This window comes from Phyllostomus hastatus, unplaced genomic scaffold, assembly GCF_019186645.2.
Source record: "Phyllostomus hastatus isolate PE091 unplaced genomic scaffold, TTU_PhHast_1.1 phas_contig_210, whole genome shotgun sequence".
Taxonomy (NCBI): domain Eukaryota; kingdom Metazoa; phylum Chordata; class Mammalia; order Chiroptera; family Phyllostomidae; genus Phyllostomus; species Phyllostomus hastatus.
Window position 1 is genome coordinate 11769087 of NW_025333737.1, and position 16773 is coordinate 11785859.

General features: G+C 46.5%; 1 protein-coding gene across 2 annotated transcripts in view; it reads left to right on the top strand.

Moving 5' to 3' along the window:
* Window positions 1–11247: 11247 nt before the first annotated feature.
* The window catches only part of RGS9 (regulator of G protein signaling 9), a 52654-nt gene continuing 47128 nt past the window's right edge, over window positions 11248–16773 (top strand). For both annotated transcript variants that reach the window (XM_045835953.1, XM_045835954.1), the window contains exon 1: window positions 11248–11484. In XM_045835953.1, coding sequence (XP_045691909.1) covers window positions 11428–11484 — 57 coding nt within the window. In that variant the 5' untranslated portion in view covers window positions 11248–11427. The remainder of the gene's footprint in view (window positions 11485–16773) is intronic.

Genomic DNA, 16773 nt, shown 5'->3' on the forward strand with positions numbered 1-16773 from the left:
AGAAAGCCAAATACCATATGATCTCACTTATATGTGGAATCTAATGATAAAAAAACCCAAAAATCAAAATTAAAACTCATAGATATATAGAACAGACTGAGCGCTGTCAGAGGGGAGGAGAGTTGGGGAGCTGGGTGAAGAAGATGAAGGGACTGAGAAAAAAACTCATAGACACAGACAACAGTATGGTGCTCACCAGAGAGAAAGGGGGCCGGGGGTTGCAGAAAAGGGTAAAGGGGGTATAAATGGTGATGGAAAGAGACTTGACTTGGGATGGTGAACACACAAAACAATATACAGATGATATATTACAGAATTGTACACTTGAAACCTATATAATTTCATTAACCATCACTCCAATAAAGTCAATAACATTTAAAAAAATAAGTTAAAAACAAGATAAACAAATTAGCCTCATCCAGCACCCTGACTCACCTGCCTCATTCTCCCTTGTAAATCCAATCCCTTAATCATTAAGCCTTCGGGACAATGAGGCCCTAGTCGGCATTAAAGAATCTTGGGAACAAAACCTCTGGTCTGTTGACCACAGAGAGTTTCAATCAAACTAAAGATAGCATCTAGGCTGCAGTTGTGTTTCAGTTTCAGACCCAGAAAAGTGAACCAATTCCACTGACCACATCCTTGCGAAACCAGATGAAGTGACTCCATCGCTGACGTTAGGACCAGATGTACTGATCAGCTCCCCTTCCCATGGTACCAATCAATCGGTAGAGACCATGATCCCACCTGCCTCAGTCACCATGACAAAGGATTTTCCCTCTATATCACCCATTCCTGGAAGCCATCATGGAGCCAGGTCTTTGGGCATGGGCTTACCTGTGACTCGGGGCATGGTACCATTTCCTTAAAAATAAACCTTTACTTTCTTGGCTACAAATCCTGCCTGTGTTTGATTGGGCTCTGGGTGTGCGGGCAAACAAATCCCTTTTGTTTAGTAACACTGCCTACAATCTGGAGTGGACTGCCTTTCCCTTCAGTCTCTGCTTGCCTACCATGTACAGGGGTCATTTTAGGATTTCACCCAGGACGCTCCCAAGGTTTTGAACCAACAACGGGGCCACAGACACTTAAATTTTAGAAAGAGAACAAATATATAGAATGAAATCAGTCACCAACAGGAAGGACCCAAGAGACTGGTTATGAAGACCCCGAATCCAAACTTGGTGACTTAGGTGCAACTTCAGGGAAGCACAGCTGGATAGGGGCTGTAAACAGAAAAGCTTAAACCAAGCCAATTACATGTGCTCTAGCTCAACAAAGAATATGGGGAGGGCATCTCTGAAAGGTATGAACAGAGGCTTTTTGCCCATGAAAATAAATACCTAGCCAACCTGACAGGTCAATCTGTTCAGTGAAGACACCTGATGCCATTCAACTTGAATACCAGTCTCATTGCTTTGATTCTGCGCTGTGTCTCCATTATAATATGCTGTAGTATAAAGAATGTGGACTCCCAAGCAGATCCTCCTTCAAGAAGGAACACACTGTTGGCAGATAAAATTATCCAGCTGACAGGTAACCATGTTTTTCACTAGAAAGGAATCAACTTGCACTCTCACTTTGTACATCAGCCCCTTTTGAATTTGGTTTGCGTTAGTGTATCTTCTGAAGCCTGCTTACCTCTGTGAACTACTGAAGCTAGGTTTCTGGCCCTATGGATGGAGGACCAGGTGATGGAATAAGGACACTCAAACGTATTGTTACCTGTCATCCTTAGGCAGGTCTCACTTGAAATTGCACGTTTAGTAACATACTTGTAAGTCCCTTCAAAGTTCTCTTGGACTGACATTTGTGTCAAACATGTCACACTATCTCATTAAGAACTTCTATTGTTACTTCTGTAACTAAGCAATTTTATATGAAGTTCAGAATAATTTTTGTACTAAATTTTATTCTATATTAGGGCAAATTTACAGTGAATGGGATGTAATGCACACATACAACATATGTCAATGGTTTTCAATTACATTCTATTTACAGGAAGAAATGAATTTCCTAAGAAATTTGTTTATGAAACCCTCAATTGTAGAATTTCCACTTGGAACGATACTTATATTTTCCAAATACTTACTCCCACTGTTTTGTTAGTAATTATGTTGATAACATTCATCCAGTGACACTGAGATGCTATCTACTGTGCATGATGCATGTAGGACAGAGGGCAGGAAGGGTTCACTTCCTTTTCCAAATGTTATGGGGCTTGTAGTACTTCATTATGGGCCATTTTCTGCCACGTTTGTAAATTGGAAACTACCCTTGCTGAAATCCAGTCAGATGACTTTCAAAAAGTAGTTTTGAAATGTCTTTTGAGAAGTGAGAGTGTCTTTTGAGCAGATCTGAACCACCCCCAGGTAAGTGATTTCTTTGTGTCAGCATGTCCCAAAATAAGTTCTGGGGAAAATCACTTGGAGATACATTAATAGGGTGTTACTCAAATTTTTATAGACAAAATACTTGAGAAAACACCAGGCTAATCAAAGAAGAGTTCCGTTAAGGCAGGACTTCTCAGAACAAATATTCTATTATTAACTGTGCTCAGGTCCCGTCATTCAAATGCCAAACTCATTTGTCCATCTTTTCTTTTTCCCTCAGGAACACATTATGATAAAAGCTTCCTTATATGAGATATTCCCCAATACAATCTTTTTAAAAAATTTTATTTATTTATTTCTAGAGAGGAGGGAGGGAGGGAGGGAGGGAGGGAGGGAGAGAGGGAGGGAAAGAGAGAGAAACATCTATGGGTTGCATGCCTCCAACTGGGGACCCAACCTGCAACTCAGGCAGGTGCCCGGACTGGGAATCGAACCAGCAACCCAGCAACCTTTCTGTTTGCAGGCCGGCGTTCAATCCACTGAACCACACCAGCCTGGGCCCCCAGCACAATCTTTAAAATAGTGTCAGAGAAAGTAAATACATTTCACAAACGAACATACACCACTGCACAATCACACACACTAGGACGGGATGGCAGATACCCTCATTTCATTATTGAGAAAACTGCAGTTCAGAAAGTCTAGGCAGTTGGCACCTGTGGCAAGTGGCTGCCCTGAAAGAGCAATAACCCAGGCCGGCACTCTGCAAGTAATCTAAAATCAGGCGAGTCCCATTTCTCATGGATTCTGAGCCTCCACCCTCTCCCGCAGCGAGGCGTTCCGAGGCTCTGCCCCGCCCCGCACCTCCTTCCAAACTGCACTCTGCGCGTTCCCTTGCATGCGCTTCTTCTTACAGGGCCACAGTTCCCCATTCTTTAACCTAACCCCTCTCTCCCATATCTGGCCACAATTCAATACTAAGGTACATTTTTTTAGTTACCTGACTTTTTTCAGTGGGCAAGTTGGTCGTTCTCTCAGTTACACCAAAACAGACCCTAAAATCACTTATTTTTAAACTGGGGAATCACCATTATTTTCTACGAGCCAGTTGGCCTCGAGCAGTTATAAAAAGGAAACAAGTCCACGGCTCTGGGTACCCGAGGGGCCGATTCTGCGGCACCACTTTGAGGGAAAGGGGCCCTGGCCCCAAGGTTTCAAGGTGGTCTTTCCATGAATCCTACCCCCTGCCCCCCAAATCCGCGGCACGTTCGTACGTATAGGGGCTCCGCCCAAGACTCCAGGCCCGACTTCCGGGGTCCACGCCCCCGCCGCACGACCCCCAGGAGCCCGGAGCATGCGTGTGGAAAGAACCCGCCAAGCAGCCAACTCTTACCTGTAAAACTAACGACCGGGGGCGGGTGGGGCGGGGCCGGAAGTGGGCCACCGGCGGAAGTCGGCCCCCAGGGAGCCTGCATTTCCTCTCTAGGAGTTTGGAGGGATCTGCACCTCTATGTTCTAGACCTCTCCTGACCCCGTGGCGGGAGGAAAAGGTGGCTCCTGGCCCTGTAGGGTAGGGCGCGGGTTAATGTCCTCGGGACAGTTTCTTACTCTTTCATACCCGGGTGCACGAAGCAGCATTACTAACAGAGAGTCAGAAATTGACCTTTTCAAGATTCTAAAAAATGAAGATACAGGAACGCGATAGGGCGGCCCAAAACTCCTCAGCAGTTTTCTAGCAGTTTTTAATTCGTGAAGTGCACATGCATTTTTTAAATTGACATGAGGTCTAACTTGTATGTAATAACACTGCTCAAGTAGCTCAGTTTAAAAACAGGTTCAAATATAAATACATTTTAAGTATCTTTTGACTTGAACCCCAGGTTGGGGTTGGCCCTGCTGCTTTTGTGTCTTCACACCTAGTTCTACAATGATGAGTGGGCACACCTGTCCTCCCCCTCGCCTGCAGGGCCCCAAGTGGCTCATCTGTTTATTCAGAGGTTCAGGTTAATCAACTTTAATATACTCTCTTATTGTGATCTTCCACTCTAAAATGAAAAAGGAAATTATGCAAATATAAATACGGAATCTAATAAAATTAGCATTGTTTAGGTTTTAAAAATGTAACAGCATCCAACACAAATGAGGGTGTGGTAAAGTTAGTTCATTCTGGGCAGATGAATGTAAATACACAATGCTGTTGAAAAACTACTCGCCATTGTATATCAAAAACCACTGAATATGTTTAGGCTCTGACCTGTGAGAAAATTTACCCCAAGCAAATAAGTCCAAGGGAAAGGACAAACTGCATTTCTGAATGACAGTACAATGGATAACTCTTAAATTTGCTTATCCAACATTTAGTTTTCTTTTTCTTCTGATTTGTAACACTAAGGTTTTCCTGTAGGAGGCCAGCTAGCTCTCACATGACATGGCCTGGCCCATCAGAATATCCCAGCATAGTCGGGAGGTAAGGTATGAAGTCAGAGGCCACGCTGCCTGGTCCTAGTCCTGGCACTGCTGCTTCCTAAATGCATGAACTTCAGCTTGCTATTTATCCTTTCTAAGTCTCAATGTACTCATTTGTCGAATAGGTATATTAATAATAGACATCTACCTCATAGGGTTGTAGTGAGAACTACCGTAAGTGAATGGAACAGGAATATAATGCCTGGCAGGTATGTATTACCATTTCCTACCCCCATGCCTCTGAGCAGGATCTTAACACCTTTCCTTTCCTCACTTTCCCCATTGCCTTCCATGCATCCCAGTATCATCACCTACATTAATCCCAGAATTGTATTTTATACCTTTTTTCCCTCCTGGAAATGCCCTCAGAGCTTAAATCCTGACTTTTTTTCCTTCTTTTAGTAATGCAACTGCCCAACCTAAGCTTTGCTTGCCAAAGCATCGACTTCAAAGACAGCTATCCCAATAAACACTTTGTCAGCCACACCATCCATCCAGAGAGGCAGCCTCCAGCACTGAGCTCCTTTGTTTGAGGGATCTTGGTTAATTTCAACAACTGATCAATTGGGCTACTTGTTTGTTTTCTCTTCCTGTGTTTTCAATTCTGGCTCTTATGTTTTAAATTCACCAATAAGGAGTGATTCCTGGGAAACCCTAGGCCCCACAACCCTCAACTCCAATGAAAACAGAATCCCAGACCCCTCTCTCCCTCCACCTGCTCAGCCCCCAAACCTTGCTGTGTAGCCCTAGGTGTACTGTGTAATTTCCAGGTCCTATAAGTAATAAGCCTGCACCTTTTCAGTTTCCTGATGGTTACTGCCGAAGGGCATCTTGCAATAAGAACCAAAAAGGCTGGTCCGGCCACAACATTGGCTCTTAATAGGCTGAGACCAGTTCAATATATGCCTACAGGCACCTTTGTTTCATGGGTACTTCATATGGTTCCTACCCCAGAAACAGCGCTTGATAAAGTCTTGTTGAACAAATCAATACTTTCTAACATAGCAGAGAAAGCTGGAACGATGAATGAAAATGTAATAGATCCTAGAGGCTAAACAAAAAGGAAATAGAAGCTAGAACAATTTTCTTACCAAATCACCGCATGATTCCTTGGGATTAGAGACTCCATTCTTCTCAGCCCTGGACTTGCTCTCCTACTGTGGGTAGTTGAGTTCCAGCAATGGGCTAGTACCTAAGGCAACTTTCTGAATTACTGCTTCCTGTTTCTTCCTTAGAACCCATCTCCTCCCTCGGGGACTGGCAGGAGAAATGACCATTGCCTTCAGAGTGACTAGGGGCCACTAAAGATGTTTGAGAAAGGGAGGAGGATTGCAACAGCAATACCTTGGAGAAATTAATTCTCTGAGTTGGCACTCAGAAAACTTAAGATATAATTCACATGTCATAAAATTCACCCTTTTATAGTGTACAATTCAGTGGTTTTAATATACCACAAGGTTGCGCAGCCACCACCACGATCTAATTTCAGAATATTTTCATTGCCTCAAGAAGAAATTCCATACTCTTTAGCAGTCACTCCACATTCCTCCTTCCCTAAAGGTGTGTACTTTTTACATAGCACTACATTTGGTATCTATAAAGTGGCTTGAACTTTGAACCCAGCAGGGATGTCTTCCAAAGGTAAAGAGGGAAAGGAAGGGGCAGAACTAGCAGATCAGTGGTTGGTTGCCTGGGGACAGCAAGGGGAGGGATCACAAAGGGCAAAGGAAGCTTTGGGGGGAAGTGAACATGCCCATTGTCTTGGTCATGGGTATAGTTTCACAGGTGCACACGTACATCAGAACTCACCAAACTGCACATGCGAAACACGTGCAGCTGAGTAGGTGTCAAATACACCGCAGTAAAGCTGTTTTAAAAGGCCACATGTCCAGTCAGAGACAGGGCAGGGACTGGAACACACATCTTGTGCCTTGAGGCTTTTGCACTTCCCCTTAACCCCAGCGCTGCCTTAAAACCAAAGCCTATTTGAAGTTGTCCTGGCCGGTTTGGCTCAGGGCCCGTGCAGAGCAGAAGGTCACCTTTTCAATTCTTGGTCAGGTCACATGCCTGGGTTGCCAGCCAGGTCCCAGGTTAGGGGCCTGCGAGAGGCAGCCAATCTGCACCTTGATGTTTCTCTTCCTCTCTTTCTCCCTCCCTCCTCCTCACTCTAAAAAAATAAATAAAATCTGTCCTGGCTGGTGTGACCTAGTGCATTGAGTGCTGGTCTGCAAAGCAAAGGGTTGCTGGTTCAATTCCCAGTCAGGGCACATGCCTGGGTTGCAGGACAGGTACCCAGTATGGGGTGTGTAAGAAGCAACCACACATTGATGTTTCTCTCTCTCTCTTTCTCCCTTCCCTTCTCTCTAAGACTAACTAAATAAAATCTAAAAAAAAGAATAATAATAAATACCAAACCATATTCAAGTTGTAGAAAAGCCTAATGTCATTTTAAAAAACTGCACTACTCAAAATTTTCTATAATAAAAAATAAGAACATTCTTGACAAAAGAGTAGCAGGTACAGGTGGAGAGAAGTGAACTCCACTGAGCTGGAACAGAGGCACAGAGTGGTGTTTATCTCTGACTATGCTTGCAAAAAGTATCTCTGCATGGAGGGTAGAAAAGATGAGGATGAGGTTTTTATAAGACTGTACTTTGTGATGTAGTTGGTGGCCCCCATGGGCCAAAATAGTCTTTGAACAACTCCTGGACGAGGAAGAGGCAGGAAACCTTCCAGAGAAGTTCCAACTCACTCCCACTTTCTCTCTCTCCCCCTCCCTCCCTCCTTGATCACACAGCCAGGCCACGAGGTGTGGCCAGCTTCCAGAGGTGTAAAATAGCCTCTTTGTGGAGGTAAAAGTACAGGGTCAAGGGTAGCTGTGCTCCACCCCTACTTGCTTTGCTGCTCATCTGGGGCTGACCAGCACGTGCACAGGGGCTGTCCAGCTGGCCCTGTGTGCTCTCTGGGTAGCAGCAAATAGGGCTTCTGGTTTTCCTACCAGAATATGTTTTTGTAAGATATTGCCTCACTAGCAGGAGCGAGGAAGCAACGTGCAGGCATCTTAGGTGTTGTTTTTCTTTTATATGATTTTTTTTTAGAAATGCAAATGTAACACCCAAATGTAACAAATTCAAATGAGATAGAATTATGCCAAATGCAAACAGGGTAGAGTAGGGGCAGTGGCTCTGGGAGACAGATGATTCAACGTGATTTCTGTCCCAGCCTGGGAGATGTCATGCAGGGGCAGAAGGAGCAGTTACCGAGATGCCCAAAGTGTTTGGGACACAGGGTCCACTCTGAGAACTCTCCTCTGGCCATCTAGCCTGTCAAAGACATTTAACCCACCGTACTGCTTCTGCACAGTTTGTACGCCCTCCCCTCCACCGCGTTCCTCTCGCTCAGAATCCTTTGCCCTCCTCTGCCCTGCTCTGTGTTCCAGAGAGCTGACCCTAACAGGCTGCATCTCCCAGCTGCACTGCCGGCTGGCCTCGGGTCAGGACTGAGCAATGGGAGGCAGTGGGAGGAGAGGGAGAGTGTTTATCCCCCTCTCTCCCATGCCTTTTTAAGCTTTATCTCCTCAGTACCTAACACAGTTAACTGAACTAAATTGCTGAGGTGACCGGAGATTTAAGACATTTTCCTGTGGAGGTGACTTTAGACCTGGGTTTTAAAGGGCACTGCTGTGTGGATGAGCGCATAATTGTGCCCGGATGACGTTTATCCTACAAGGGCCAAGGTCCATGTTGATCACATTATATCGTGTCCAGGGCAGCATGAACCCAGTCTGGGCCCTGGATCATACCCTTCTGTTGACAAGGAGGACACTGGTGACTAAAGTGACAATGGTAATGATGACAGAATGTCCACTTACCTGACTGAGTCACAGGAGGATTTCATTTTTGTACTATGCCCCTCTGTCATATTGCAAGATAATACTTGCTTTTTGGGTCAGTCTTTTTGGGGGGTGTAGTTTACATGCAATGGTTTAAGAATACAGTTGGATGAGTTTTGACAAACTTACACACTTACCTCTGTAACTACCACTCACATCAAGATATAGAATGTTTGTCACTTCAGACAGTTCTCTGTGCCCCTTCCATTTAATCCCTGACCCAACTCCACATCCTTCACCCCTACCAAAACCAACCATTCTCCGTTTGACCCCTATCCACCTCCCTCTCCCCAACCTCGTGGGAAGTTGCGTCTAATGAATTCCTTGTCACCATCCTCAAAGCATGCTGATCCTCATCTCCATGTCCATTTTTGCACTGTTCTCTGTGATGTACCTGCATTTATCCCTTCCCACCTGGTTAAGCCACTATCTTCCTTTAAGACTCCTCCTCCAGGAAGTCTTCCTGATCTTCTCTTCTGTATAGCAGGGATAAGGTGCCCTGCTATAAAGCCTAGTATTGCATTGACTAGATCACCATTACAAACAGATTTCATTTTTATAACTTTTTTGTTAAAGTTTTCTTTTCCCCATTAACCTGTGAACTTCTTGAGATAGGGACTGGGTCATAGTCTGCTTTGAATTCCTGACTCGAGCACAATGCCTGACATGCAATATGTTAGTTGTTTAAATGAATAAGTAAATTAAATCCTTTTTTTTTTGAAGACATGGTCACTAAACTTTCACCCTTTTACATGTTTGAGCCTTTTGGTTGCAAGAAACAAAGACTCAGACTATGTGGGAGGATTTGTAAAGAGCATGTGCCCTTTGGAAGGCACAGAGCCAGGTGAGGCGCAGGGATCTCCCTGCAGCCATCGTGGCCGCACTGCTGCTCCTGGCCTCTTTACTTGCTTCTCTTTTCTGTTTGGCTTCCACTCACCTTTCATTTCTGCTTCCTCTTAACTTTAGCTTGCATTTGGCCTCCACTTCCTCTGGCCCTGACTTTTCCTATGTCTGGCTCGAGTTGACATCTATGAAGGTAATACTCTAACAGGCTCATCTAAGCTTTTCAGATCCACATCATGGCCACATCCTTGGCGGGGGATAGGTCGTTGAGTCACACATCCTGCATCTCTAGTCCAGTGAACTAAAGGGGGGGGGGAGTCAAACAATGTGGTTGCTTAGAGAGCGGGGTCTGATAGAAGAAAAAGTGGCAGGCATTCTGAGGCCTCTCCTATCCTATTGCAGAATAAAAGTCCCAGTATTTTTGCCCCTCATTGCTCCTGAATAATTTTAGTATTCTCATCCTTGATGTCAAGAAGGCCAGTTATCTCCTTTCTACTTAGGGTTTACAGCATAAGGAATGTTGAAGCTGGAAGGAACTTCATAGTTCGTCTGTTCCAGCACATTCTAGTGTGTGTTCTACATAATGCCAGGCCCCGAAGATGCTCAATGAAAAAACAAAAAAAACAAACAAACCAGTCAGGATATTCCAGCATTTTCCTTGGGTCTCAGCTCACACCAGGAACATACTTCTCAGTGATGGACCCCTGTAGAGCCCAGGATCCTTTAGAAGTAGGTGGTCTGGCTCTGAATCAGGAGCCCATGGAAAGCTCCAAAGGGAGACCAGCCATAAACCCCTTAAAAATGTTTGCAGACTTGAGTCAGTGATGCGTGAGTATGTGTGAACGTGCACACCCGGCCCCGTTTCCGAGACAGAGTTCCTGGCCTTTGTCAGATTCTTACCGGAATGTACCTCCAGGGCCAGAGATAAGAGCTGCTGCTTAAAAGGACTTGGGTTGACTGGGTCTTCCTGAGGCAAATCCCTCTTCCTTCTCTTTCAACTTAAACATTTTATTTGCTGCAGTCAACAGCCTTCCAACTTGTATACATAGGAAAAAGTGCTTTACATGACAAAACATGAAGGGTTCTGATGATTGCTTAAGAGCCCTGTCATTTTGTAGATATAAAAACACTAAGGACCAGAGAAGTAAAATAGAGTGTGCCTAGATCAGGGAGCTGCTCCAGTAGGGACTACAATTGGCTTCTCTTTCTTCTTCTTCACTTTCTTTCTTTTATTAAGTAACATCTCACCAATTCCACTTTATCACTTTTCCCTCTAAACATTTAAGACATTTATTGAAGGCCATGCACCGTATTACACATTTCTTCATTCAATAATATAGCAATCCTTCTATTGCATATTATCTCACTTTTTTACTTTTCAGATAAGGAAATTGAGCCCTAGGGACTTTAAGGAACTTGCCTAAGGTTGATCAGCTGGCTAGTGACAGAGTTGGGAGAAGAACTGCTCTCCACCGTGCTTGTTAGTGAGGCTGCCTTGTCTCATTTCTGTACATAACTAGGTCCCAGGTTTAGAGGCTCATTCTCTGCAACAGATCCTCCCACTCGAAGATCTTACCTGAGGCTCTTGCATGGTCCCGGCGAAGCCACACACTGCCCCCTAGTGGCAGGTGGGCTCAAGCACAGCGCATGCTAATCAGTCCGCGGCACGACTCGCTTATTGGCTGGCGCTGATTCCAGCTGCTTTCCCAGGGGCGTGAGCCGAGCTCTAGTAAAGGGGCGCCGCAGGCAGCTGCCACCCCCACTCCGCGGCCTCCGGTCCCCCATCTCCCCTTAGACTTAAGGGCGTGAGGGAACCACGCGGGCTCTTTCGCTTGCGAGATTGTCCTTTTTCTCCCTTTTGCGTTCTGGTTCTGAATTCGTCTAGGATCCAGGATGACAATCCGACACCAAGGCCAGCAGTACAGGCCGAGGATGGCATTTCTCCCGAAGGTAAGCGTGGTCCGGTCACCTGGGCCATGGGAGTTGGGCAGGGACGCAACTCTGGGAAGTGTCCGCGGAGATGCTGGGAATTTCGGAGCGTGTGGGCAAGAGTGGAGAGCATCCCTTGTGGTCCGTTAGTGCTGCTGCTGGTGCTATTTAATGACTTATTTGCAGTATGTGTTTTTTAAAGACTATAATAATTAGATTTCAATGTAATCTGTTTATACTGGAAAATCGAAGCCAGGGGCGAAGGTCTGCTGGAGGCTCAAAACAACCTGTTACTCAGGAGAGGGGGTGCCAGAAGGCAGTTCTGCGGAGCCTGTCAGATGTGAGACTGTCTCCTGATATTGTTATAAGGCGCTCAATGTTAAAATAATGTTGTTTTTTGTTATTTTTTGGATTCCAAACTGCGGTATTTTAAATTGTATGTGTGTGGTGAATGTGTACACATTGATCATGAAAATGATATGATTTGTAGGATAAGGGGACACAGCACTCCAGTGCCCTTATATTACTCATTGGAGAGTGTGTATCTGCTCACCAGGTCTCTGTGCTGGTAGTCTTTCCTCTTCCCTCACAAAGACTTTCTCAGACCAAGTGGCCAGGCACAAGGTGCCCTGTGGTCATGGAAGAGGTAAAATGCATCTTGTGGGGTGATGTGTTTGGGAACAAAGAGGCTCATTTTGTTCTGAACTCTTAAGATAATCAGTATCTGGAGAGATTGTCAGAGGATTAGGTCCTAGGTCCCTGTCCTCCTTTCCTTCCATCCACAGCCACTTCTCCTGGTGCAGTGTCCACCATCTTAGGCTTATCTTGTTGAGCAGAATTAGCTGAATGCTTTGTGACAAGCAGAGCCCTGCCCTGAGTCCCTGGAGCTCAGCACATTGGAGCAGTCAGTGCCCCACAGCCCTGATGGCCCGGGACCTTCAATGCTGAAACCGGGACAGTGCCAGGCACACCGGGATGGCTGGCCATACTTGTTCTGCCTACTTCAAGAAGCCTGTGCTCATGTCCAGGTAGTAGAGGTGTGATGCTCATCCCTAAAACAGGCAGGTACCGCAGACACCTGCTTCTGAAAGCAGGAAGAAACCACCTAAACCCTGTATCTGAAAGCTGTAAGTCATCTTCCAGGATTTCCCCAAGTCTGCCTTCTTCTTTTTCCCAAACAGGGCAGTCTTGGAGGCTCAGACAGTAATTGCCTGGAGACATTCTGTTTGTTTTCTGAATTTCAGACATGCTTTCCATCATGACTGTTAGGTAGAAGAGTTTCCTCTCTTTACCTTGGCCTTCTGGCTGGAGTCTTGGTCGCCAGCCTCCCCTCCTCCACCCCAGCCACCCTCCTCCACAATACCCTTCATAAACACAGTTTGCTTTCACACATCAATGTTGATTTCCTCGACCTGAAACCCCGCTCTGACTCCCCACGTTCACAGGATAGAGTCCAGACTTCTCAGCTTGGGCACTCGGGATCCTGCTCTGACCCATCTCTCTAGCTTTACCTGCCGCCTGCCTTCCATGCTTGCTCTCCAGGGAAACAAAATGAAGCAGCCATGAGCACTCGGTGGGGCTCTCACCTCAAGGACTTGCTCACCTGTCTAGAAAGCCCAGCCCTTTCATGCCTCAGCTTCCTCTACTGGGAAGGCCTTTCTCCCTTCTCATGTGCCAAGTTCCCAATTCCTCCTCTTCCCAGGCACAGCTCAATACCCTCTCCTCTGGGAAGACAGGTTCTCTGGACCCACCTGAGCAAAGGCTTCCTTCTCTGCCCTGCAGGCTCTTTCTTGCCCTTTCCCTTTGCCTTGAAGGGAGGGACCTTATTACTGAGGTCTTCACCAGGTCGCACTGCTCCTTGGAGCAGGAGGTTGGGGAGAATAAAGGTGTGCAGAGTGGGTCTCAAGAGCCCATGCCAGGGTACCCTTAATGCCGAACCTGCTGAACTAGATGTCCAGCTTTCGGATGAAGGACCCAGACTAAAGGACCATGAACCTGATGCAACTGTCATTCACCACTCAATGAATGTTCAGTGAAATATTCAATGAAGATTTATGAAGTATGTTGTATTTTCTAGTGGAGGCCTTACATGTATCATTTCGTTTAATCCATAAGACAGTGACTATTATCAGATCCATTTTACAGAGAAGAAACTGAAGCTTAGAGAGGTCGAGTAGCTTACCCTCATAGCATAACCACTAAGTCACAGAACCAGGAACCAGGGAAAATACAGGACTGACCACCTTCTGTTGCCAAATTGACACAATGCCATGCACATGTAGTACTATGTCGGCTGTTGTGTGATGTAGGGCAGAGTGGAGGCTGGGGAGAGGCCTGGCTAAATGTGTCTGGGAGACCTGGAGCTGAGAACTGGAGGACAAGTGGGGGTTCTAGGCAGGGAGAAAAAGAAGGATGTTCTAGCAGAGGGAACAGCATGTGCTAAGGCACAGAGGCATAGAAAATTTGGATGTGTTATTCGGTCTGGATGGAATTTGACATATTGGGAGAGTGGGGGCCTGAAAAGGTAGGCTGGGGCCAGGGGACTATCATGGGCCTTTTTAAAAAATGTATTTATTGATTTTAGAGAGAGAAGAAAGGGAGAGAGAGAGAGAGAGAGAGACATCAATTTGTTGTTCCACTTATTTATGCATTCATCAGTTGATTCTTATTTGTGCCTTGACCAGGGATTGAACCCGCAACCTTGTCATATCGGGTTGATGCTCTAACCACCTGAGCTGCCTGGCCATGGCCATCACAGGCCCTTTGAACTGTTTCAAGGTGGTTTGATTTTATCCTTCAGGGAGCCATTGAGGAATTTGGAATAGGCAAGTGACATGGGTAGGACTGCACATTAAAAAGACCACTGATGTGAGAGAGGACTAGATGGGTATCTTCTTATGCCTGAGTTCACTTGGGATCCTCGTGTGCCCAAGGATCCCAAGCCTTAGGAGGCGCATGAAGTGGCAGGCTTGTCACAGGGCCAGGGAGAGTGGTGCTGGATCAGGGGCCCTTCTTTTCCCCGTGGTTGCTGTGGCTCTCATACCCAATACTCCATCTCAGGCAGATGCAGCCCCCAAACAGAGGTGCCCACTAGCCAAGCTGGAGCAAACCTTTGATGCCTGGCCTAGTTAGGGTGTGAAGGAAAGAGGTGGAGAGCCCACCCATCCAAGGCTTTGTCAGCTGATGACACGCAGATAACTGCCTCCTGTGGCCCGTCCCCCACTGTGATTCCAGGTCATCATCCTAGTCGGTCCAGGTGCCACTGCCCGTGCGATACACCACGGGTTGACTTTCTTGGCACCATGTGGAGAAGTCCTATTAACACTGCATTGCTTTCCTGTGTGGCTTCTGCATCCCCCCCCCCCCCCCTTTTGCATGGGAAGGGAGTGCAGAAACAGGAGACCTGGCAGAGTGTGGTACTTTTTGCTGGTATCATTCTTCATCCAACAGGCATAATAAGGGTCCACTCGTGCTAGACAAGTGCCAGCTGATGGGGACACCATAGGGATTAAGACGCGTCTCCTGTCCTCCCGGTGCTTAGAGTCTAACAGAGAAAGACAGATATATAAATGAGAACGGTGTCCCATAGGTTCTGGCACATGTGGTTAGAGGAAATAGATCTATATCTAGAGCCATGTGCATATCGGGATCTGTCTAAATTCCTAGCTATCTATCACAGATCAGGGAGTGGCCAGTTCTACTTGGCTGAGGGAAATCAGGGCAGGTTTCACAAGAAGGTTTACAACTGTCTTGAGGTATGAAAAATACATAGTTTTTTTTTTAATGCCAACAGGATGGGAAGCTGAGTGACATTTTAGGCAACTATAAACCATGGACGTGTGACACAGCACGGCGGTTTGGGAGACTCACCAGGGTTTGGGGCGGCTGGTCCAGGGCGGGCAGCAGGTTGATAGACAGTGAGGAGGGGCAGCGAGGAGGGGCCCGGAGCTGGGGGCTTCGTATGTTGTGCTAGAGAGTTGGATGCTTTCTGTGTTCAAGGAGAAGCTGTTCGATGTTTTAAAACCGGAGATGAATAAAATGAGTTGGTTAACAGGTTAGAAAGATGATTCTGATGAGAGAGTGTGAGTTCTTCTCCACCCTGGCTGCACTTTAAGAAATATTGCTATCAAGTTACCATCCTTTGAGTTTCTGATTTACTTCAGGGTAAGTAAGTAATTAAGTGGGGTGGACCCAGAAAATTAGTGCTTTTTTAACATTGATTTTTGTTTTTAAGAGAGAGAGGAAAGGAAACAGAAACATGGATTTGTTGCTCCACTCATTTATGCATTTCATTGGTTGATTCTAGTATGTGCTCTGACTGGGGATCGAACCCACAACCTGGACGTATTGGGATGATGCTTCAACCAACTGAGCTACTCAGCCAGGGCGAACACCGGTGTTTTAAATAAAGCTCCCCAAGTGATTTGAATGCACAACTAAGATGAAAGCCCTTAGAGACATTTGGCAAACTCTGGAGACATGTTGGGTTGTCACAGCTGGCGAAGGGGATGCTGTTGGCATCTAGTGGCTAAAAGTAGGAAGCTGCCAGACATCACAGAGGGCACAAGACAGCCAGCCCCACAAGCAAGAGTGATCTGGTCCTAAATGTCAACAGTGCCTCGGCTGGAGGGTGTGTTGGAACCTAGAGATATGTCTGTCAAAATGCAGCTGCCAGGTGGGCAGAACCTGGCAGTCCAGGATGGGCGTTAGACGTCCCACTGAGGCAGGATTCAGTGGCCAGAGAGGAGGCACATCAAAAACAAAAGTAGTGTCAACAGATGTTGACCACTGCTGTCTGGGGTCATGTAGGGTGCTCCCGGGCTTTTGATCAGGGCGTATAGAGCAGCCTTGGGGGAAAGACTATTAGCACTGATCAGGGTGCGGCACTCGTGAGGGTCTGCGAGACATTGGGGTCAGGTGTCCGGGAAGTCAGCTGGCCTCCGTGTGGTCAGACGTATTAGCAGGAGCTCCTTCTGCTTTGTTAGAAAACAGCCCCATGCTTCTGGGTCACTTCTCCATCTTTGTACAGAAAAGTACTGATTATTATCACCCCCCTGGGAGCCTTCTCCAGCTTAAAGGAAAATTCCAGCCCCACAGATCTTCCACAGTGAGCGACAGCTCCTTAATGTGAGGAGCGGGCGTGGGCGTGGAGGGTGGGTTGTGGAGGCCGTCAAAGCCGTCATTTCTGCCCCTTCACAATGTGGGGGTTCCCTGTCACGCCTGCAGGCACATCGCAGCACGTTGACATCTGAGAGAAGAAACGTGAGGCTGACAGCCCGCCACCCCTGCCCCCAACACGGGGTCAGACGG